Here is a 25,551-nt window from a genome sequence, read left to right on the forward strand (position 1 = left end):
ATGTTATTATTCTGAATTGCTTAATGATGTGGTTTTGCATCTGTATACTTTTGCAACATAAAATGCAGTCTTTGATCAGTTCTGAGACCCAGAAGCAGTGTGAGATACAGCTGTAGAGATCTTGGGGAAGGTGGGAAAGGCAGAGGGGCAGTCAAAAACGTGGAGACAATCATATGTCTGATTCTGTGAATGGGGAAATGTCTAAAAGGTGCCTAAACCCCGTCCCTGGGAGAACTTGCATGCCTAAAAATGCAATGTGGCGGGGGGTTGGCATGAAGCACCCGAGTCCCCTCTGCCTGGCAGTCACTGCCCTGGCTGTGGTCCTGAAAAAGCAATGGCTGCTGAGAGTCTCACTGGAATAATTGCATAATCTCTGCATCATATCAGGCACGGAGGGATAGTGGGTCAGATCTCCAGAAATTAAGGAGATAAAGAGGTGAAGCTGGGGCAGGATCCTGCATTAGGTGGGTGCCCAGCTGCTCTGGTACAGGCATCTCTGTGCCCCTGAGGTCAGGTTTGTTTGAGGTATCTAGAAAATACAGGAGACATCCACAGAGATTTCCAAAGTGCTGAAATAGTTTAGTAAGGTGATGATTTCAGCTGCAGCTGGATGTTTAGACTGATTCCCGATCCCTGAGATCCCTCTTGGGGCTTTACCCACCCAGGGCTTTTGTCTGGAGACATAGATGCTCTAGCTGAGGAGGAAGCAGCCCAGGCTCTCCTGTTACATGGCCTGACAGACAGACTATTGGAAATGAGTATCTACAGATGGTGACATACTTGCACTGAGAGATTTTGGCTTAGAAGCCATGTCAATACTTCTTTTTATTACTCCGTTCCACAATCAGCCCAAAAAAGTCTTACAGAAGAGATGGAGGATATACAGACAGCCTTCTCCTCTGCTATCATCTAGCTGCCAGCATGAAGTTAATTTTTTCCTCAGAATTAGGTTGTGTGTTGAGATTGCCGGTGGAGTAATTTTACAAAACAGTCATCTTTCCTGCTTCGAATGGGACCAGGCTCAACAGGGACAGGAAGGTGTTATTATATGATGTCTCTTTAATGGGCTGTGGAAAGCAAGAGGGTAGTTTTAGTCCAGAGGACATACTTAATCTTGCACCATCTTTTACTGCATTTAATACCCTGTCCTACGTCTTAATCGCTCTGTGTATAGAAATGAATCCTAAAACCCTTTTCGTCTTGGTAATTTTGAATCTTCACTGTGTTTGCCCACATTATCCTGTCTTCCTCTGGCAGTTCCCCAGCTTCTGCTCTGTCAGATTGCGGGAATGCTCCTCATTGCTCATCCATAGAGATGGATAGTTGTATAAATCTAGCTTCTCTTTCTGAGTCCTGCTGTTTCCATAGTTTTCCCTATTGTGTTTGCCAGTAAATATTCATCCTGCAATAACACACTCAAGATTTCGGGGAGCACATTCTCCCGCTTCTTTTTGGGTGGGCAGAGTGCTGTGGTGGAGATCTGCTGGTGCTCTGCCTCTGGGAGGAGATGCTGCACTGCTGCCAAGTCCTCACTGCTGTGGGACCAGCCGCTCGGATGTCTGCCCTCAGCCAGAGGATGCCTGCAGCCATGTGGCAACACTGGATGTTTCGATGCCTTTGTTTCTAGAGGTGAGAGGTGTGGGAGTCCCCCTTTGCTCTCTCTTTCCACTTAGCGATGCGGTCCAGCCCTCCCGGCGGCAGACACTGCGTGTAGCTGCAGGCTCCGTGATGCCTTCCCTTCCACTGCTACCTGGCATGTCTCGTGCCTGAGGCAGGGGTGTGTAGCTTGGGGAAGACTGATGGGCAGGTCTGAAATTCAAGATTAGATCTTGTGCTTGTTTGAAAGTATGACTCATTATTCCAGTATGAAATTGTATATTGGCAGAGCTTTTAACACAGCTAGTAAGACATCCTTAGAAGCGTTTACAGCGCTGGCAATAAACCCAAATAATTTTTTTCTTTTTATTTTCCATTCTGTGGTTGAGAATTGAAGTAAGAAATTAAAGCATCACAAAGAAACATCTCTGCAGTTCATCACTATTTATCAAATACATACATCTTATATGTGTATTTGAATAATGATGTCCTTTATCAACTCCTCATAATTCATAAAATACTGGGATATGTTTATTTCATAACCACAATATTGTGAAAAGGCTCTGAGGTCTTCTATTACAAATAAAGTCAAAGCTTTCTATAAATGCATTATATTTCTCCTCTTGTTCATGGCCTACAGGCCATGTGCTGACTTGGTTTTCTCAATGAAGGATCATAACGTCTCCTGTGGATATCTGCAAGATATGTGTGAGAGAGAAGGCTGGATGTAGGAGAATGTCTGTTCTGTTGCTTGAGTAAGGATTGAGATCAAATGGCAGAACCATTTAAAATTTCTCATATTTTTACTTTCACATTTAGTTGGGAAGACAATGTAAGAGGTAAGGACATCTGGAATATTAGTCCCTTAATTTACCTGGCTAATTCACATAGCTGAATGTATTTTGGTGTTTGTGCAGAAGTGATTGCAACTGTAACTTCCCTTGGTATTTGGGATGTGTTCTTTAATTCTGAGTTTAAGGTTGCGTGAGCTGCAGTGGCGCTCAATGTGAAGGTTCTTTGTCTGCAGATACTTCTGGAGTGGGAATAAGAGCAGATCTAAATTTAGTGTCTTGGCATTTGGCTTGCTTTTTCCTTCTTCCTTCTCCTTTCTGACATTGGTTAAGGAATTGATTTCTTCATTTGGTTGAGACAGTTGTTATCCCTCCTGTGTTTGCTAAATGTAAATGCTACTCTTTTTGTCCAGCATGCTGCATTCTGAAAGGCTTTCTGCCATCTGGATTGCTGTATTGCGGGAATGGTTTAGAGCACTTAGAAGTAAGGGAAACCACAAGAAGTTTGAAAAAATGGCTGTTTCAGGGCTGTATAATGCAGTTAAAAAGTTTTCCAAACTGTGTTTTTAAGTACTTGGTTGCCTTTTTCCTGATTTTGACAAAACAGGTGTCAATTTGCACATCTAAGTTTAAGAGTGAATGTAAAAGACTCCTGACCCTCTCAGCAGCTTTTTCAGTACCCCTGAGGCAGCCAGAGTCTCATGGATAACAGTGGTATTAAATCCTACTGTTTTCTTGGGTTATTATTACATGATACTTTTCCCCTGAAGAGTGGGTATGCCGGCATTGTTCCGCACATGGGAGATGCTGTCGCTGCGCTGGCTCTCAGGCAGGGCTTACGCAAGGCTTTGTGCCGTGATCTGCACACCGCAGTTCACTGCAGGATGCTTCTATTGCAGGAAACAGAGCCGCAGCAGGATCAGAGGTGAGCCAAGGAGCTAGAAACAGAGCCTGAGAGAGTGGCCTTACGGCCCCTCTTGCTTCTGTGGCACTCCCTCCTGCCCAAATACCTCTTGAAGCTGCGATCGGGTGGTTGTCCAGCTTCTCCCAGGTGAGACTACCTCACTGGAGACCTCTCTGAGCAGGGAGCGGTGTAAGGAGTTGGGAAAGGATTCCCTGACACAACTTGCTGTGTGTTGTGGTCTGCGGTCTGTGGTCTGTAGACAGTAGGATGCAGTCTGCTGCCATATACTTGCAGTCCGTGGTGACCAATTCATTTAACGGCGTAGGCAGCTGTGGGATTCTTTCCAGCCTTATTCTCTCCATCCAAACTTGCCCCACACAAACCTAGAATTTGAACTGTTGGTTTCACTCGAACAAGGAGGTGCCTTACCAAGGAGGAAGAGTGTGGGTTGATTGTTCCTCCACGTATTCATGTGGCTGTCGATCTTTATTTTGAGTTTTGGCATCTATGTTGTATTTGCAGCAAGAAAAAGTGTGTGTACTGTTTTTTAGCAGCTTAAATAATGCAAAAGCTTCTATTTCTGCTCTCTCAGGAGCATCATTTGAATTTGGCTTTGAGTCACACAAATAGTAAGCCATGAAAAGAGGGTTTACAGGTTGAATAAGTGCCTCCTAATGAGGCAGTAGATGAGCAAAAAATGATTCATAGGCTTGATCTGATTCAGAATTCCTGGAGATGTAGTTTTCAGCTTTGTCCTGCATTGCAGACTTCCAAGTGGAAGTGAATGTAATTATTAACTAAAGCCTGCTATACCAATACTAAAATTCTCAAAGAAACTAACTTTTCTACGTTATGTTTCTTCAATATCTGATGATTTGAGCCTGAAAAATATAATTCTATGTGATAAGAAAGGTGGCCGTGAGTATCTATGGGGAGCTACGGGGTTGCTAAGGGACCTTTAGTGCATGTATTTGGCACCCTGGTCAGTTTGACCGTCTGGTCCTCTGCTTTTTGCCCTAATACTGCTGTTGGTGTGTTTCTGGGAAGCTTTATTTTTTCTTTTTAAGTTCATTGTACCACAGATGGTCATTTACCATGGGCACAGCAGAGCTGGGAGAAGCTGGAGGTGGCTACATGGATGCATGGCGCCATAAAGGCATGTGTGGTTTCACACTGGCCATGCATTTGCAGGGGACCCAGGGCCTTTTCAGCAAGGGACCACTTAACAGATGCAAATCAACATGCTCAGGAGGCACTGGTGTAAGGCCAAAATGTCTTTTTGTAGATTTCTTTCTATGTACCAGTAGTGAAATCCTCTCTTATTTATCTCTCTGAGCCAGTGCCCTCATCTGCCTTCCCTAAGCAAAGCTGTTCTCAGGCTTGCCTTTTCCAGCCTTTCATTTGATTTTGCACAGGAGCCTACTGAACACCCCTCCTCTCCTTCTGCTGTGCTTCAGTCTGGGGGGACGTGCCTGCAGTGGGGAGATACTCCTAATGAGCAAATGAAAGTGCGGTGGCATAGGGACACACCCAAGGACTTAAGTAAGTGGAAGATTTTACCAATCAGGAAACACACAAAAATCAATACCAGAGCAAGCTAACAGCCAGTGGGCAAGGTTTTAGCAATAGCATAATGGATTTGATTTTCTCGGCTTTCATCGATAACGTGGCAAATGCATTTAGCGCAGGCTGAATGGAGCTAACAGGATATCAAGTAGGCCAGCAAGAAAAGCTTTGCTGTTGTCACCTCTAGCACCAAAAAAGCCCAAACAAACCAAGGTTAGTGTTACAGTAGCCCATTACTGTGACAGTGTTATTCAGCTGTTAGCAAGAGTGTTATGGATAGCTTCAGAGAAGTAGGAAACAAAAGCTTACTTCGTCTGATATCACTTTTAGGTACTGCTGTAGTCGAATCCTCTTTCTCTGTGACAGTTTTTTAAACTTTTTTTTTTAAACTTTTTTCTAGATTAATTCAAACGGAAATTCTCTTGCACCCTAAAGCTAAACATGCAACAAAACCTCCAACAAATGCCAACCTAGATCATTAAAGTCCTTAAGTGGAAGCCAACCCTATATTTCCAGTATGTTGTGTAACAGGCAGCGTTTGGGTGACCTCAGGCATTCCTTGGGTGACCTCAGCAAGAGTGAAACCCCTGGGTTTCACCTTTGTCAGCCCCGACCTGCTTGCTACAAATACATAATCCACAGTGTCGAAGTGGTGCTTAAATCGAGACAAATGCAAACACGTTGTCAGTCTGAGTCAGTCAGCATCGCTGAATCATTAAGGGCATGGCTAGGGTTGCCTCAAGACAATGAGAAGGGGTTTTTTTTGTAATAAATAGATAATTTGTGATTAAAAGCTGCTGCAACTGAGAAAACACTAATTTTATATGAAATCTGTGTAAAAATGCGTGATTACAGAGAAAACAGTATTAGCACGTGTCTGTGTGTAAAGTGTGCTGAAAAGGGGAAACCTGGCACATGTTGTCTGAGAAATCAAACTGAGGGGCAGGGGGAACATTGCATTCTGGATGTTTGAATTAGCACATGTAAGCTTTTCCCTTTGTTAGGAGTCAGTTTTGAAATACTCAGTCAACTAGCTAAGCTTAGTTAATTGTATTTTTAATTATAGGGGGAAGTCAAGAAGTGCTGGATCCATAATCGCAAGAAATCTCAACTCAGGGTGGGAGAATTTCAGACAACAGCAATACTGAGAAATGCAAACCCTATCTTAATGCTATGCTATGGTGTTTGCTGTCCCAAAACTTTCTAGGAATATGTGTCTTAGTGGGAAACAGCTCCTAAACATTCTGATGAGCTTAATAAAATACTGCCTTAGGCAAACATCTTTCTGTCTACATGATGGCACTAATCCTCATGTCACTGCATTACAGGGGAACTCGGCTGCACTTTAATAAGAAGTTCTTCAGCACTTACTCAATAGGAGCATTATGTAAGATGTGCAACCGTAACAGAAAATCATAGAAGACAGGGCTAAAAATGACCTTCAGAGGTCGTCTAATCCTGCTGCTGGGAGGCTGGACACTGCCAGTGTAAAACACTGAGGAGCTTCACCAATTTAGAGATGCAGGTGGTGTGAATTTGCGTAAGTGTAAATCCAACAGTGTGATTTTTTTTTAAATTATTTTTTTCTCTTCTATTCAAACAAGGTACGTGAAAGGGGATGGATTGCAGTAATTACATGTTTTAGTCATGAATATTAATGTTGAAGTAATTAAATCAGATGACTGAGAATTAGAGGACAGGGAGATACTTTGCGTGTCATTGAATCTGCTCCCCCGTTAGCATAGAAACCCTTTCATAAATGTATGGCGCTGTCAGTTAATTACAGGAGGGTTTAAAGTAGCCCTTGCACAGCCTTGTTTTTCATCTTCCTTTTATTGAAAGATTATTTAGTTTTCATTGTGGGATGCTGGGTGTGGATTTCAATGACCAAACTCCAATTTGATATGCAATTATTATATTCCTGCCAACACAGCGCAGGGAGAACAGCATAACAAATGACTTTCCCCGTTGAAGTTGAATATACCTTAACCAAACCTTCATTGCCTTACATCAAAGTATCACTGCACATAACACGCTAAATTCTTTGCTGAGATAAATTGTTGGCAGTTCCCTCATTTATACTGTAAGCGTTTAAAATACGCATATTGGGATATGACAGTACTCCAGCTTCTGGTGACCTCCTTTAGGGACATGAATGCTAAATAGAGCTGAGCCAGTGAAAGCAGAAAATGTTGAACATCACAGAACTGAGGTGATGCTTGCATTATGACGAAATCATGTTTTTCCATTTTCTGGCCATGAGGATTTAAGTACTGGCTGCAGCTGCTTCAGAGCAGCCTTCTGAACAGCGCAGCAGCATCTCTTTGTGCTGGCCCTAAGTTAATGGCTAGGCATCAAGGCAAACAGCATGACTCTGTTCTCCTCATACCTCCAGCTTCCTCTGTGATGTCTGCTTTGCTCATCCACTGTATTACCAGTTTTCTCCAAAGTTAAAAGATTCTAGATATCCTTTCTTTTTAACTTCCAAGAAGCAAGTTGTATCTTTTGCCTTGATGGTTTTATCCTTTAAAGTTGGTCAAAAGGAGGTCTGTGGAATCCCCGTGCTCAGGTTTTGCAGACAACTATTTTAATTTGTAATCAGTGTTTTTTAAAAATGCAGAGAAGTGGAATTTTAGTCATTAAGTTAAAGCACTACTTCTGCATTACTTTCTGAGTTTATATCAGTACTAGGGGTGTTGCATCTCCTACTCTTTCTTTGCCTCAAATACTCCTCTGGTCATTAGATAAAATCCCTTCCACCTGCTGTATTGTGCTTGTTACTCAAGCTCATTTGAACAAGTAGAAGTGTAGGTCGAACCCTTCAGTTTTTGCTTTCTGTGGGGTTCTGATCTATTTGCTTTGCAGGGAGCTAATAGGCAGGTAGAGGATCTCGGTCTTTAAGAAGTTCTCCAGTGCAATCCCACAGTTGCCTGTGAGTTGTAACCCTCCAGTCTCTACAAAAAACCAAACACAGAAAGAACAGTATCAGAATTTAATGTGATGTCCTCAACCATTCTAAAATAGCAGAGGATAATCTAGCTTGAAGAACATTATGAATTACTTGATAGACTGAGATCAGGTGCAGTGAGACAAAAATGGATAAAGCTGAGGCACAAATATGCCTTTGGCAGCAACATAGGCATCTGATAAAGTTTGACATAACCCCAAAATACCTACTAGTTTGAAGAGTGTGGATGTCAAAGGAAAAACAGATCAGCTACATAAATATTGATGTTCTCTAGCAACATGTTAGAGTGACAGATGTGGATTGTCCCTGAATTTCCCTAAAAGCAAGATATTACTGTGTCTCTAATAATTTGGAAAAGAATTTTGGTTTCAGACCTGGAATGAAGCATGGATTGTGTTTAGATGTGGGCCCAAATTAATTGTTTGTCTGTTTTTATTTGCATATGTGTTTGATCTCGGCATAGTTAACAGTTTCTAAGCTATTACCCAGAACATAGTAGATGAGCTTTTATGGTGTTAATACAGATGCTGTTTTTCCCTGATTGTGTTCTGGGCAGAGGAAGCTCGGCAGATTTGTGTTTGGAAGTTTAACTGTAAGCTGTCTGCAACTCCAGTTTAAGATTCTGCAAATAAGGGAGGGCTTTTCTGTGTACTTGTAGCTCTGTGAAAATGAGCAATGTTAGATAAATCTGTTTTGGGAAGGATAAACCAAAAAGGTTTTATGACTAATGACATCAGCTGAGGATCATGTTGCTTGCGCAGGTTATGTTTCAGAGCAGTGGTTGCCTGACACACTGTAGCATCTTATTAAATGCTTTATTATAAGGCAACAGTAACATTATGGAAGTGATGATAAGTTTCTGTACTGCTTTCCCTGTGGGAGACATTTGTTTTCAGCTCAGATACTGAAGCTGAAGCACTACTATTGTAAGTTCATTCTGCTTCAGTTTTGAATTGCTTAACTGTCTTGTGAAAATTTGCCTGGAATGACAATGGGAGTGGTTTTGGTAACCATTTTCTGGGTGGCGATTCTGAGATTTGCTCTTTAGAGCTCTTTACTGGTCTCCAGGCTGATTAAGAATAGATGGATCATATAGTTCTTCTCAAAAATACATTTAAGATGTAACTTTTTTTTTTTAAGTTTGCTATTGGTGTCCCTGGTGACAGTGTTTCACTTCGTGTATTTTCAATTCCTCCATCTCTTATGTCCTTGACTGACTTTTCTGCTCCTTTTTTCCTCTAAGCTCATAGAATCACAACATAAATTTATTAACAGATACTGAAATATATATGCATCTAGTCTATGTGTCAAGAAGACTCACATAAATAAGGATTTGCTAGATCAAGCCTTTGGTAGATGACCTAATTTTCTGTTTTAATCAGATTACAAAAGGAGATTTAAATAAATGTTTCATGCTTTAGAAGGGTTAACAGGCATGGAGATTTCAGACCGAATCCTCAGCTGGTCTGAGCTGGCATTGGAAAGTTGTGAACTGACAAGAGAGTCATGTGATTTGAAGCAGCAGAGATCTCAGCTCTGGACTCCCAACATACAAGTGAAGAAATAAAACTGAGAGGCAAACTTTGCTGAGACCTATAGACTGCATGAGGAGCTAATAAATGGTAAAACAGAAAATCAGAAGAGACCCAGAGTTGAAGAGAGTCCAGAAGGGAGCTGGCATGAAGTGGGCTGGAGGGCACGCTGGGAAGTCAGACTTGAGCATGAAGTGTGAGCCCAGTCTAACATAGCAGTGGACTTAACCAGCAAATTTAGAGACAGCTAGTGCCAAAGGAAGTGCCTACTTCAGTCCATCCAAAAAGACAGCTCTACATAAACCACCCCTCTGTGTACAAAACAACAAAGAGATGAGATGAGGTGTGCTGGGAGCTATTGCCTAAGGTAATGGCCACAACGGTGAGGGAGCTTCTGCAGCTCCTCCCAAAAGTGCTGCTGCTGGGAAGGAAGCTGATTTGATGGGAGGACCCTGTCCTATATAGTTAATTGAATAAGCTGTTCATCTTCTATGTGCTCATTTGAGCTAGGCTTAGTGACTCTCCAGAGATGCACCCATCACTAGCTATGAAAATCCTTATGCAGCAGAGCGCACAGAACCTCAGATTACCTCTTTCTCTTTTATTGTAAAATGCTATTTTAATCCAGTGCCTTGCTGTGTATTAATCATTTTTGACAAATCACTTCATGTTGTGTAAATTCCCATGCACTATCTGTGCGTGCATATTTTAGCTTATTGTAGTCTCATAAGAGCAGTAAGTGACACCTCGTTTCCCATCACCTTTATTTTATGGGCAGGCAGGCATGGTGATTAGGCATCAGAGGAAACTGGTGCACAAATTCATCTGTCAGTTTAAACCAGAGAACAGCTCTGTTGCCAATGCAGCTTTGCAGGGTTACATAAACTGACAGTACTGCCCTGATACCCATGAATTCCATGCTATTAATCATCAGAGAGATAATTTTACTGGTTAGGTGGTAGTATGAGTACAAAAATGTTACTGGAATTGACATATCAGAGAAAGCTGAGTGGATCATTGAGTCAGGAGTGAGTATATGGTGGACTTCCATCTCCATACAAGGAGGTGCAAAAGTCACAGCAGTGTTTCTGGACCAAGAAGGTATCCTTCCTCTTACAGTCAAGTGGTACTTTCTCAGGCATGTATTTCTCTTAGACACAGCACTTTAATAGCAGAAATTCTGTGTGACCCAAGAAATGTGTGATAAGAAACCTCTTGGATGCTTTTAGGGGTGGATCGTGGACCTACTTTTCTTACATAGAGTTCTCGGGAACAGAGCAGACTAGAGTGACTCATGTTCTTCATAATCAACCAAATTATCTTATGAAGGTCAGTGAGGTTACTTGTGAATAGAGTGGGCAGGATTCTGCTCTTCAACCAAGCCCTCATAGCAAAGAAGCACTGTGAGAGCATATCCCAGTACAGTACTGCCCTGGCATCCATGGGGTAAGCAGCACTCGCTGTGAGCAGCCCAGGGCTGTTGTGCTATCAGCCAGGCCCTGAACCCTCTCAGGGTCCTGGGGACACACATCTGGTTTTTAGCACAGGCTTAAGCTGTGACAACGTGTCTGACTCCTAGCGGAAGCTGAGGCTTGAGCCTCTATGCTGTCAAGCTGCTGTATTCTCCACAGGCGAGATCATGGCTTGTGGCAGGAGGCCGTGTATGTACCACCAGACCTCCATGGTGGAGGGGCTTCTTTAATTCTGTCCTCCTGAAGAAGACTATCTTATCTTTCTGGGCTTTTCAGTGGTGACTTGCTGGGATAATGCATTACCTTTGTGGAGTATTTCCAAAATACAGTACAAGCTCACAGAGCAGAGTTGGAGGAACTCAAGTCTGTGTTGCCTTTCTGTAAGATACCTTGTGTCTAAGTAGGGACCACCTTAAAGTGCAGAAGTTCAGAATCACAAGCATCAAGGAATTGGATTAATTGAGTATCAGCATTATTTCTCCTTGAGAGGAGCAGAGCTGAATGTTTGATGGTCATTTGAGAGAGGCAATCTGCTGTGAGTACAAGTCAGAATGTGGCACAGGCTCTGACACCAGTGTATACACAAGCAGATCTCTGTGGATAATACAAGTTTTTTTTCTTTTTGATTTTTAGAATCAACCTTGTCCTATGTTAGGCAGCTGGAGGCAAGAGTAAGACAGCTGGAGGAGGAAAATCGCATGCTGCCCCAGGTGGGTGACTTCTGTTGGTGGGAACAGTAGCTGGCAGCTAGACAGCAACGCTCAAGTCTTCATGCTTGAGATAAAATCAGTATTACTTGACATTTGACGTTACTGCATCTGAACACTCAGGCTGATCATTTGGATAATCAAAGGCACTCACATTTGTTTGTTCATCTTGCTCGGGATTGAGTGGGGTATTTATTTAAGACTATGGCAATGCTTTCATTAATTTTTCTCCTTTGCAGGTGTTGATATGTTGCTAAGAAAAATTCACTGGAAGCTGCTACTTATAGTTAATTAATTTGAGCATTGAAAATCACGGTGAACTGACCCTTTACATTCTGGTTTTATTCCAAGAGCTTCTTGTTATTAAAATATTAAGTACTTTTTATAGTAAACCAGAATATTTTGCTTTAAAAGTGCAAATGTTTTAAGTAACAGTAATTGGGTTATATTATTTTGAATATTTTGAAGAGTATATTAGGTACATAAATGCAAGATTGAAATTAAATAGAATAAATAAGCAAATATGAAAGTGAAGGCTTTCACAAGATGTTTTTAAGAATTAAGAATTCTGAAGTTCCTTAAGAATGAATCAGAGACACTTGCATTTTTTATATATATATGTACAAAACAATGCATATTTCTATTATATTTTGTTAAGTAATCCTTAGGAGAATCCATAGTGTCTCCAAATGAAGTTGCCTGCTGTAAGAAAAAAGAAGTTGCATTTTGTTTAAATCAAACACTACCTTAAATGAAGACATTGGTCTGAAGAAGAGTGCTTTTTATTGAACATAGTACTGTTATTTGAATGTAAAATCCAAGACAGCAGTGAAATGTAGTAAGTTGTAAAATCTGCTGGCTCTGATTTATTTGTTTGTATAAGCCAAGATTAGCTAGAAGATCTCAGCCCCAGCTTAACAATTCCCTTTCATAAGGCAGGTTTTAAGTAAAGTGTGGTGATTTTTTTCCTCACCTATAATATGACAGTTGGAAGGGCCTCTATAGCTCTTGTTTAGCTCTTGATTTCTAGGTGACCATGAGCAGTTTTATGTAACTTCTCTGTACCCTAATTTGTTGATGTGGAAAAGGAGGGCAGCAAGAATGGTTAAATGCCTGTCCATTAACATGTATAGTTTTCAATACGAAAGACAAAGGTTGATCTTCAGTGATAAAGAATATTATTTTCTTGTCAAGAACGGTGTCAGGGCAAATGCTAACAAACCTGCCTGACAAATACTGTTGTGGTTTGTCTTGGGTCTGGAACAACACTGGGGGATAAATTCTGCAGAACATTCTTTGTGAGCAAAACCTTTAGAAGTGTCCATATGTTTTATTTGTCTGAGGTTTGAGGTGGAGACCCATGAAATGCATTACCAGACCTTGCCAAAGACTGGAACACCCACATTGTGGGCATTGAGTTGATTGAAAATATCTTAGATGGGGTGCCAAAACCAGAAAATAGTGCTTGTGAAAATAGCACCTAAGTCTGTAGCTGTTACAAAAGTAATTGTAACAAAATACACTGATTGTGGGATTTTGAAGGGGAAGAGCTAAGCGAGCAAGCTTGCAAACTGCTTTTTGTTTTTAAATACACAGGTCAGAGTTTGTCTTATGTTTGGTTTTGTTGGCACAAGGCTCTGTAGTAGAGTTCTGAAAAATCTCCTAATATCTTTGGATACTTTATTATAAGAAATAATGACTGACAAGGGTTCACGTTTCCTGGCGTATCTTACTCACCTTTCTTCCTGAAGAAAGTCATTGCTTTGGGGTGAGGAAGGAAATGTAGACACCAAGTTTATTCCGACTTTGCATTTGATTACCTCGGCATTACATTGCATGAGTTCATTTTGGGGGTTTGTTGTTCCTGTGAGTAGCACCCTGAACGTGCTATCAGCGGTGATCAGGCCCTGTCACAAAGACAAGGATGTGGGATGGAAATGCATAAGCTCCTGGCACTGGTTCGATTCCATTTAATGGGAGGAATGGGAGTTTGTTGGGCGCTAAGCCAAATCGAGTGCTTTTGACAAATCAGCTGAAAATATATGATGAGCTCCACAACTGATGAAGGTTTTTGGCACAGCTCTATCTCAGTTACAGTGTTGTGCCTTAAAATTTCACCAGTGCTTCAGTAAGAGAGTGCCTTTTGCTTTTTGCATATCACCTCGTTGATGGCTTACTGGAGCACTGGGAGGGTTTGGGAGTTGTGGGACTGCACTTTGTATGAGAGGTGACAACTCGCACTGGTGAGTGTAACACCTTTGCTAGGTCTTTATCAGAGTCCTTGCCTTGCTTTTTGAGGCTTTTTTCTCTCCTCCTGCCACACTTTTCTTCTTCCTCTCTGCTTTCAACATCCTTTCTTTTCCCCCTTTTCTGCTTATGTGTCACTCATGAAAAGGCACCAGCACATTTGCTGACACCCTCCTTTCATCTACCACTTAGGTGTGGTGCTCTTCCAATTTCTTCTGCTTTGCTTGTCTCCCTCCATACATATTTGTTTTCTGTTCAAAAGCCCACAGATCTCTAATGTAAAGGTTTTATTAATATTTAGTGGTGAGAACATTTCCAGAGAAAATGGTTTTAAGTGCTGCCATCACTGTTTAAATGGAATCTGAATTTTAGTTCACTCTGCTGTACTGAAGAGCTGCTTTGTCAGGGGAAATGCAGTACCACCACTGAGTCAATATTTTAGTTTGATCAGTAATAGAAAAGGTATAAAAATGCACATATTCACTTAAGCCTGTTAATGTCTCTTCCTGTGCCGCACAGTTGTTCTGGTGGTGGTTTATAGCGTAGTAGTGGGTCTGAGAGTTACGAGAAGCCATAGATGGGTTGTAGGTTTGCTGTGTTTGTGGGAGCTGTAATTAGCTGTTGGGTTTTTTTTTTTGTTGTTGCTGTTTGTTCTTTTTTCCTTCTCTCAGAAAGCACATAACAAAGTATGATCCAGACCCTTTCAGTTTCTGGCCACAAATAGGATTTTTGTGCAAGAAAGCAGATACCTTCTGAGATTTATGGTATGCACCTGGGTCTTCGGTTGAGAACGCCAAACTGTGCTGGCTGCACCCAAGGCAAGGGGTGTGCAGCTTGTGCTGGTGCTTCTCAAATGCTTGTGTAGGTAAGGGTGCATGACAGCAGTGTGTAGAGGCAAAAGGATTTGAGCAAGAACTTTTCTGTTTTGCTGGATGGATTTCAGGCCAGAGGATTTCCCCCGCGGGGCTGGGGCAGGAAAGCTCTCTGCAGCACTTGGGCTCTGGCAGTGCCGCTGCCTCCTGCTCCCTCAAAATGTACATGAAACCACAGCATCACTGTGGACCGAGTTTTGCCACTAACATTAAAAAAAATCAAACACCAAAAACAAAAATACAAACCCCAAACATGATAGTATGGCCAGTGCTCTAGCCAGAACATAGTGTCTGTACATATTGTAATGAAGATACTCAGCAATAATAAAGAAAATATGTAGAGACCAAGCATTGGATTCAGATCCCAGTTATAGCTTCCTGGGCTGTGATGGATCTGTTATGTCAGTGAGTAACTTCAGCTAACTGGAAACAGGAATGTCCTCCCAGGCTTGGTGTGGTACGTAACTGCTGTCCGTGCCTTATGCAGGGGGGAGTGAGATTGGGATCTGGCATCCACATGTCAGTTAAGTGAAGATATCCCTGGATTTTCATAGGGGTAGTATTTCAGCTGATATGCTCAGCTGAAATGTTGTGGAAATGTGGACATCTGTCATATAATGACAGTGAATGCGTTTGCAAAAGATATACTTGGCAAGCCACCCAATTTAAATTGCTTCAGTTTTTATTTTTTCATGGGAGAAGGGAGCAAGAGGCAGAGATGGAGAATTGGCAGACATTTCCCCATGATAACTCTTTGAAGAGGAGAGGAAGCATTGCCAGGATGCCGCTTTCGGAGTGAACAAACTGCATGGGTCAGTGGGGCCAGAGGCTGGATGCAGGGACAGGGAGCTGAGCTCCCAATCTCCACAGCATGCAGCACCAAAGCCACGAGGCAGGTGTGGTGAAGGGCTGAACCAGAGCCCTTCTGCCCCCTCTCACATAGGGTTTTCTGCCCCAGTTTCCTCATTTGGTCCTCTGTAAGTCTTTCGGTCCTTTACCACCTCTTTCTGTTGTTTCTTTTTCAATTTCACTGTTGCTTCAGGCACTTTTTTTGGGCATTGCATCCTTGCTAGCCTTTTCCAGTCCTGGTACATTTAAGTGTGAAACGGCAGGCGTGACCCTTAGGCACACACTAGTTTATTTTTAAGCACTTCCAACACTTTCTATTTCCTTCTTTCTTCCCCTTTCCGTTAGATTATCACATTTTATTTCAACCCATTTCCAAATCTTTTGAAAGGCTTTTTGCTGATGTCTGTGGTTTTTATTTTCCCTCTGCATAGCATGGTTTTAGTTATAAATCTAATTAGAAGATGGGAACTATTTGGTTAGTGGTTTGGGGTTTGTTTTTTTTGTTTTGGTTTGGTTTTAAAAAATCTGTGTCACTTACAGTCCTCCCTTCCATAGTATGTAGGAGAATAGGGAATCCTTCAACGAAAATGTAATTAAAACCAATTCAACAAACTTATGTTACCTGATCATGTCATCAAATATTTGCTGACAGTAAATCAACGGCATCCACCCACCCTGTTCTTTCATGTGCTCTCATCCTCAGCTTAAATTAATAGGTTAATTAATGGAGTGACTTCAGTTTACAACAGCTGTGGTTCTGACCAAAGTCCTTGTCTTAAGGTGTCCTAAGCTTAGCACTGCCATCTTGGTGGGCATGGACAGGCTGAATGGCAAGAGCTTATAGGCTTGATGTTCCAAAGATACAAATTTGAGAAAAACCTGGTGTACAAGAAGACTTGCAGAGAGAATGACAGATTATTATTTTTCCAGAGTAATTTTCAAAAGTTTGGAATTACTGTGTACTCATGATTTTCTAGTAGAGTTTCCTGAATCTTCCAGACTTTAAATAATGGTGGTCTTTATATGTGTGGCCTCCAAGATTTGGAGGTGCTACAGCCTAGAGCCTTTTCTCTTACAGGTTCATTAGCAAAAGAGGTTTATGAAGGGCCTGCTGGAAAGGGTTTTTTCTGAAGATGTGTAGCCAGCAATGGTTTTGGCCACTCAGAAATCTGAGTACAGTTCAAATATGCTATGACGATGTGTGGATTTCGGCAGCAATATGCAAAAGTAGAGGTTTCTACTGAGGTCTTTGAGAACAGGAATTATGGTGAATAAATGCAGCATTTTAAAATTGTGTATTTTAATTGACAGGAACGTTCCCTAAAAAAATTGTTGCTGTTTTGTTTAGTGCGTTATTAATCCAGCAGAGCAACATACTGCAGCTTATTGCTTTCTCTTTTTCATTTCTCCTGCCTGTTTGAAACAAGCTGACAAACACAGCCTGTGTTTTCTTTGAGCTAACGGGGAAATTGAGGGCTGGGGAAATAAGAAAAAAGCTTTGAAAATCAGATAGTGATTGAACTGGCATGGCAGCTACCCAGCAGGAAGGATATACTTCCCAGTAAACTGCTTGCCTCTGGGGTAAAAGGCAGCTGGAGAATGAGGTCTTGTGCCCGGTCAGTGCCCGGTGGACAGGAAAATCATGTTCTCTCAGAAGGTTTGGCGAGGTGACTTCAAGTGTCCTTGGGGCAGAGGTGGACTGTGGTTTTGGGGTTTGTTTGTTTGTTTGTTTGTTTGTTTTTTCTCCTCAGCTACCCCTGCATGCTGTGGGGAGGTTGCAAGTCAGGCTGCAAGCGACATGCTTCCTCTGGAGGGGCTGGCAGATAAACTGTCACTGACTTGAGCTATGTAGTGTGCTTTGCACGACAGTGATTTTCATTCGTGACTGGTCTTATCAACAGTATGGATTCAAAAAATGATGTTTCCTACTGGCTCAAGTAGAAAGGCTCATGAGTAGTTCTCTCCATCAGAGTATCCTGTTCCACACAAGGGTCTTTATTCTAACTGTGACCAGAGTATAGTGCAGGGTTTGCCTCTGGCACTATGGGAGAATGGCCTGAGTATCCATAACATTTTGCAGTCAATGTGAGTGAGATGCTAAATTTCCATTCATCTAATTTTTTTTTGTTATGTAATATTATGGGGTAGAGTCAGGTTTCCTGTGCTTTCTATTGACAAGGGTCACATGTTGGCATTAGATATTTTGTAGATTTACTTGCAACAGAAAATGGATCTGCACGTTTAGTGATTGCAGTTCCCTCTATTATCTTTGTGGCAAAATGTACAGAAGATAATATGTGGTTTTTACCTGCTTCAGACAATGTGCTTTCTGCAGTGGTATGATCTGCACACAGTACACGTTAGACTCCGAGGAGGCAACTTGAAAACCATGCACAAGGGCTGGACAGGGGCAATAGGGAAGTTTAGCGGTGTAGGGTAAGCAAAAAACCCCAATTCTTTCTCAGACATTGACACTGTGGAGCACTGTTCATTCAAAATGACTCAAGATCATAGAATCATAGAATGGTTTGGGTTGGAAGGGACCTTAAAGATCACCTAGTTCCAACCCCTCTGCCATGGGCAGGGGCACCTTCTACTAGACCAGGTGGCTCAAAGCCACTTCCAACCTGGCCTTGAACACTTCCAGGGTTGGGGCATCCACAGATTCTCTGGCCAACCTGTTCCAGTGCCTCACCACACTCAGAGTGAACAATTTCTTACTTAGATCTAATCTAAATCTACCCTCTTTCAGTTTAAAGCCATTACCCCTTGTCCTGTCACAACATGCCCTTGTAAAAATTCCCTCTCCAGCTTTCTTGCAGGCCCCCTTCAGGTACCGGAAGGCTGCTATAAGGTCTCCCTGGAGCCTTCTCTTCAGGCTGAACAACCCCAACTCTCTCAGCCCGTCTTCATAGAAGAAGTGCTCCAGCCCTCTGACCATCTTCGTGGCCCTCCTCTGGACTTGCTCCAACAGGTCAACAGGTCCATGTCTGTAGGGGAATAGACAGGGATCGGCGACCGGAAGATCACGGGATGTGACGGAAAGATAGACTCCTCCCCATAGGAGTGGCAGGAACAGGAAGTGCAAGAGCTATATAAGCGTGTGACGCAGCTAAATAAACGGACATTTTGTATCCATCATATTGATGTCTGTGCATCACTGTCCCCAGGGTGGGTAGAGCCCTGTGTCCCGGAGATATGCGGCCCAAGATAAGTTCTCCCGTAGAAGCGTACAGCTACACATGTCCTTCTTCTCTTGGGGGCCCCAGAGCTGGATGCAGGACTGCAGGTGGGGTCTCACGAGAGCAGAGTAGAGGGGGAGAATTACCTCCCTTGACCTGCTGGCCAAGCTGCTTTTGATGTGGCCCAGGATACAGTTGGCTTTCTGGGCTACAAGAGCACATTGCTGGGTCACGTTGAGCTTCTCATCAATGAACACCCCCAAGTCCCTCTCCTCAGGGCAGCTCTCAATCCATTCTCTGCCTAGCCTGTATTTGTGCTTGGGATTGCCCCGACCCATGTGAAAGACCTTGCACTTGGCCTTGTTGAACTTCAGGAGGTTTGCAGGGGCCCACCTCTCAAGCCTGAAGATATTTAAAGTCAATACAGATTTCAGCACTATGGAGCCGCAACTTCATCCCTCCTGTCTGATTTGGTTCCAATTCCACAACTTTGTTACTGGATAATAAATGAAAAGATCTGTCCAAAACATGTGGACATGTGGGAAGCCTACTGAATGCAAGTGCTGTGCTGTGTGTGGAGCTAGAGAAGAGGAGGAAGGGATCAGGATTTCTCCTCCTATCCTCAGGGTTCTGCTCAGGAGCCAGTTGTAACCTGGGTTGGAGAGTCGCAGAGAAGGGACTCAGTGTAAGGGAACTCAAGTCAAGTTTTGGTGGAAGGTTAAAAACATTGCCATGCTCCCCACTGGCAAGCAGCAGTTGTGATGATAGGTCTGAAAAGCACACTTTTCTAGTCTCCTAAGGCACCTTGTTTTCAGACACTGCCACTTTGGCAAAGTGCCTTTTCCTCTTGTTTTGCTTCACTGCCTCAGAAACTCATAATGCAGTCAGTAGTGCTGAAGTGTCTTCAGGCTTACAGGACTTGCCAAGGAACAGGAGATCATGTTCAGGATGGTCACGTCCCCATCATCTGCTGGAATACGCTTCCTCCAAAGAAGGCAGAAGCTGTACTGCCTCTGTGGGGTGGCCTCACCTGAGGTGACAAGACCCTGACCTGGAGGATGGGACTTCAGGGCTGCAAAACCTGCCTTATTTCTTAAGAAAAGCTTGTGTTTCTTGTCAAGGACACAGAGGGGAGGGAGAAGGATGTCCACAGCAGAAATACTAATTTTCAACTTCTACCAGCGTGTGTTGAGAACACTGTCTGCATAAAGCAGTGTGGTCACAACAAGTTTCTTATCCTCATGAAGGGAGACAAAAATGTGCTGCATATGGCACAGAAGAGACTGTGGAGGACAGCTGCCTGGAGGAAGGCCTGAACTCTGACAGGAGCACAATTCGCTGGACTTTTGGATTTTCCCATATTCAGGTGGCTTTAGATGTACAATCTGTACTAATTTTCCCAGCTTTTTAATAGCAATATTTATATTTTACCATTCAAAAATGACCAAAATCTTTGCTGGCTCTCGAGTCAGTAAGGAAACAGAATACTTTGATTTATAAAAAAAACCCAAAGATGACTGAAGGAATTTATCCTAAACCACAATTGCTGCAATTTGCTTTATTACCCTTTTTCCTTCCTCTTTCATTTCCTTTTCCAAAGTATAGCATTAAGTCTGCCCAGTCACTAACAGATCTATAAAACCTTCTCAAAGAGAAAAAAGTCCTAAACCTCCCTCCGTACATCACAGCAAATTGATAATAGTCATTGCTGTGGAGAATTGTAGGATGATACACTGCATGCTGCCCTAAGTGTGTGCCAGTATTGTCAGCCTAGTTATGAGATCCATTAGTGCCCACTTCTGCGGTTTACACTACATCCATTGCTTGGTAGGAGGGCGGCACTGGAAGACGAGTTCGTGTACCAAATGGGGTTTCATAATCAGACTCAAGGTACTTTTTCCGTGGGCTGAGTATATGTAGCATTCTCTTCTTTTTCTAAATTGTTTTTAGTGTTTTTTTTTAATATACAAGGTTCAGTCCTGCAGACGACTGCTGTGATTGAGCCTAACATGTTCAGTAGTTGCGAGGGTTCTCTCTGTGAAGTGCCCCTTTGGCACTGCTGTGAGCCATGCAGCATTGGTTACAGAGGGCTGGGCATATCCTGACAGAGTCATGCACAGCATATAAACTTGCTTTGGACTGGGGTACTTTTCAATTAAACATTTTCAGGCAGACTGGATCTGTGAAGTTCAGCCTCATGTCATCTCTCTGTGCCCTTTTTCTCCCACACCCACCTTCATCTTTCCTATTGTTTAGGTTATAGACACCCCCAAAAAGACTGCAGGGTGCCATGTGCTTGCTCAGTGGGTCAACTTAATGCACATCGGGGCACTGATTTTGGTCAGAGGCTCTTTCCACTGTCATTATTTTTCCTTCAGAAATGCATTTCCCACACAATCTAGCAGGAATTACTGCTACATTACTTCTTAATGATTCCTACAGTGTTTCTTACTCTGTAAGAAAGGGACTTTTCATCTCTCAATCTTAGAAATGTTTTTCTTCTTTATATTTCTCTTTTTTTTAAACAAAATTCTGCATGAAGAATGACAGTGAAAAGCAGGTCAGGTTGAAAGCACCTCAGAAGTGTCTACTCAGGCCGTCTGTGCTGCAGCTATCACATTGCTGTCCATGAATGCAGCAGGGGTATTTTTAGCACTCCTCTGGAGCAGGCTGTTTGCTCATGTTACCTCGGCACTGCAGTCACTCCAGGAAATGCTTTACATCCTGCAAAGTTTGAGGTGACTGAGCTGTAAGTGTTCAGGTAGCTTGCATTTTTTTGGCAGTGTCCTGAAGAACCCTTCCAGCTGTTCAATGGGAGGAAAAAGCCGCTGAGGTTGTCACTGTTGGGTATAAATTGACATCTCGCAGGCAGGCAGGGGGAGATGCCCTTGCACCAGAGCAGCCAGAGGCAGGGAAGGAGTGAGCTGGCAGCCCAGAGCTCCTAGCTCCTTCCCGGGTCAGCTGCAGCTGAGTTTGTGCTGTAAACCTTGCAGCAACTTTGAAAAAATGTGAGTTTTAGTGAAGGAACAACCTCCAGAATTATTGGGATAAATGTAGACAATCTCAAAACCTTCCTCTGGAGTTGAAATATCTCTCGGAACCTCACAGGACTTTGTGAGGCAATGTACATACATAGGAAATTTTATTACTGTGTCCTGATTTTCCAGATAGACACCCTTGAGAACCAGAGTGTTTGGGTGGCACACAGCAGTAGCACTTGAGCTACCGCACATGGATCTTGGTTACCGTGGCTCAAAAAGAGGGGGACTTTGGAGGGAAACACGCCTTTAGTGCTTCTCAGCTTTAAAAAAAAAAAAAAAGACATCTGTCTTAAGTAGTTACCAACCCTTTTCTTTATTAAATAGTTTTTAATTTTTTGTGAAGGATCGCATTAGGATGCCAGGAGGGGCGGAGGGGAGTCACTGCTCTGCAAACGAGCCAGCTAGCATCAGTGGACATGGCTCAGCCTCTCAGCAGTCTGACTCAGTGGTAAATGCTCTGAAGGTAACGCTCCTCTGGTACAGTCCATGCAAAATGTCATGTCTGTTGCTCAACACGTGTCATATTGTCCTGGCAACATTCCGGTGGACACCACTGGGATGTTACTGTCATGAGCAAGATTGTTTTTCTGTTTGTCACTCATCACATCTGTGGACTGTGTGTTTGTCGGGGCAGGGATCCGGCCTTTGCAATGGGGGTGCTGCCAGCTGTAGCTGCTCTCCAAATTGCTTACACTTGTACAGATTTTCTTTGAAGCTAAAAGTGGTGTTTTTCTGAATAAGGAAGTCTTTCTACTTCATCTAGGATGCATATTTGTTCTCCAGCAGAATATAAGGGATTCCCATAACCCATGTGGAGAGAAATACGTTAATGCAAAGCTAAAGCACATGGTATGTTCATAATAAAATAGCAGAACTTTGGGCTGAAGACCATGCATCATGATGCCAAGGTCAGTGTTGAAACTTCTTTGAGAGCAGATGTGATTTACTCTGAAGTCAAGGTTGGATTGCAAAGACCTGTGTTGCATTGATAAACAGCAATTGACACAAGCAATCAGAGGGGAAAATTAGCAAGGTCTTACCTATGTTGACAGTGAAACTGTTGCAATTCATGAAACTTAGAAAGCTCTTACAAGGTGGAACCGTTTGTCAGGTGATCTGAATCAACAAGTGGCCGAGTTCACTGACCCCCCTGCAGCATGGGTGTCAGCTGTGTCCATGCTCCTCTGGAGAAGCTTGAAAACTGATGGTGAGCTGAGGAGAGAGCAAGGACTCTCTATTCCTGTCTCCTAACTCTGGCATGATTGTTTTCTGGTGCTTTGTGTACGTCTTCTCTCCTGTACTTTACTCGTTAGCTACACTGCTTTAATATTGATTTGGTTAAGTGGGTGTTATTCCCCACCTAGACAGATATTGCAGGAAACTGGTTACTTGGAGGGTCACCAGTCCTTCAGGGGAGAACTGGAAGGGACTTTTGTAGGCATTTGCTCTGTTCTTGAGCTTCATGGAGATGCACGGTGCGCAGTAAGGGCTCAGTAGCGCTGGTGACTTGCCTGGACATCTGAGTTTATGCACAGGGTGATTATCTTCCACATGGCTGGATGACATTGACTTCTCCTCCATGAAGCTTGAGGAAATAGGTTTATGCAAGTGAACTGTGCACAAATTACTGCCATCAGATCCCTTCCTGTAACATAAAACCCAGGTGCAGGGCTTCACCACAGCCACCTTGCCTGTTTTTTCTGGTTTCTGAATGGGAAGGAAGTGGCAGCAGAGGGCTTGAGCCCCTTGCCACATGCACACAATTGCAGGTTCCCTCTCTAATGGCCACCCTGACCTCATCCCCATCAGTAGCACTCTGCCCATGAGTGTGCTGGTCTTGCCCTCATACAGGGGAGGTATGATGAACCACCATTCCCAGCTGCAGAGGGGTGCCCAGATCAGCAGTGCTCGAGGTCCTGTGTACACCTTCCAGATATATCAGCTGCTGTTGCCTAGAAAATAAAGCTATGCCAAGTAATTTTGTCAAGAGATCATGCATAATTATTGAAAAAAATCCTGCTGTAGTTCTCTTAAAACGCCCATTGGTGAAGACGCTTCCCTGATTGGAACATTTAACGACATGCTTTTGACAACGTGTAATAGCTGGTTGGTGTAAGTGAAATATTTGAACAATGGCTACCTTGGTTGTTGAAATGGGTTGGTAAGAAAAACACATAAATTAGTTCAATATGATGTGAAAGCTCAGCTTTTAGTTTGCTAGGAGGTATTGCGGCAGGCAGAAAGAGATACAAATGATACTGTTACATTTGAAACGGAAAGTGAGCTGTCAGCTAAACAGACTGCCCAACCTTCCCCGTCCCCAGCCAGGGCCTAGACCCTGCTGTTTCTCAAAGTGAAGCATATGGGTTTGATCCTGCCTTTCTGGAGAATGCAGAGCTTGTGCATGCATCACTTAGCAGAATCAGACACAGGAGAAAGAGCAAGCCAAAACGAGCCTGCTTTTCTTGACCAATTTTGAAATCTGGAATTCTTGCAAGAAAAAAGTAATAGTCTTTGTAACAAAACCCCATAGTGCAATCCTCTTCTGCATAGCAAAAAATCTAAAGAATGTATTTTAAAGGGACAGATCCTTAAGAAAACAGAGGGACATCATTGCTAAAAATAGTGCTGTTTTTCCTGAGTAATGAGGAGACTTTTAAAAAAAAAGTTGCCTGTGAATCTCCCACTGGTGGAGACAGTGGTGAAAGAAAGAGAAGAGCTTTGCGGTGCAGCTGGTCTGAGAAAGGCTCTTCCATGACCTGATCCATTATGTAGGGTGGTTGAAGGAAGAAATTGCCATGTGTGTCCCCCATGCTCGGGACCTGGCTATCTTCCTCCCCCTCCCAGTCGTTATGGGATTATTCCCTATGTGGAAGTGGTATCACTAGGGATATACAAAGAGTTATTTTATTTGGCAGGTTGTGTTTATTACTTTTTGCAAGTTGTATATGACCAAACTGCATGCTTGTGCATGGAGATGTGCATATTCCACAAAGGTTTGCTCTGCAGAACAGGGTTTATATTTACGGAATGATGATCGCTATCTAGGATGACTGCCTGGATAACCATTGGCACAGGCTTACCTGCAAAACTTGCATCAGGTTTTCCTATTCCAAATTCAGTGTCAACTACTGGAAGCTCCACTATGCCATCTACAAATTAAAGCGAGGTATGCTTTAATCGAAGACAAGGTCTGAGGCTAAGTGTAAGAGTTGCTGCAGAAAAGTAAGTGTTCTGTGGTACCCAGGAGGTCAGGCAAGAAGATTTAATGATCCCTCTTGCCCTGAAATCCAGAATGCTGTAATCGGTCTAATTACTTTTACATGCACTTGGACAGTTATATATGCATGCCTATACTCAGGAAGAACCCATGAAAGCTTAAATATACCACTGCTGTTATTTGTGGCTGCGAAACAAATTTGTAAAGTAAAATTCTGCCCCCACTTTTTTTTTTAATGTACCTTTGTCTTAGAAGCTCGGGAAAATATAAATCAGCAGGCTGTTAAAAATTCTTACCACTACCTTAGTGAGACAGAAAAAGCTGTGGCTGGAGAAATGTGCAGTTCAAGTTTAAGGTGTTTAATTTTATATTCCATATTGAGCCTGGAAACACCTGAAAATGCAAAGTATTTTTTGTTTAAATGCTGACAATATGCCCTTGAAGATTTTATATGGAAATTAAGTCAATTACTGTTCCCGTAATGCAATTACTGTTTTATTAGGAACACTATAATTTTAACATGTTGGTCAGAAAAATCTGTGTGTGATAATATAGCTGGGATAAAGTACTGTATGACTCAGCTGACTTGGATTTATCCTTCATA

At 42.7% G+C, this 25,551-nt stretch overlaps 1 protein-coding gene across 4 annotated transcripts in view; it reads left to right on the forward strand.

The window, feature by feature from the left end:
* Positions 1-25,551, forward strand: part of CCDC85A (coiled-coil domain containing 85A) — an 85,712-nt gene that overhangs the window by 54,401 nt on the left and 5,760 nt on the right. The window contains exons 3-5 of one of the 4 annotated variants that reach the window (XM_075088147.1): positions 11,463-11,539; positions 22,071-22,190; positions 25,193-25,289. The exons of 1 other annotated variant lie outside the window; for it this stretch is intronic. In XM_075088147.1, coding sequence (XP_074944248.1) covers positions 11,463-11,539; positions 22,071-22,190; positions 25,193-25,289 — 294 coding nt within the window. The remainder of the gene's footprint in view (positions 1-11,462; positions 11,540-22,070; positions 22,191-25,192; positions 25,290-25,551) is intronic. 2 more of the 4 variants (XM_075088146.1, XM_075088144.1) reach the window with 2 other exon arrangements.

This window comes from Phalacrocorax aristotelis, chromosome 3, assembly GCF_949628215.1.
Source record: "Phalacrocorax aristotelis chromosome 3, bGulAri2.1, whole genome shotgun sequence".
Lineage (NCBI taxonomy): Eukaryota > Metazoa > Chordata > Aves > Suliformes > Phalacrocoracidae > Phalacrocorax > Phalacrocorax aristotelis.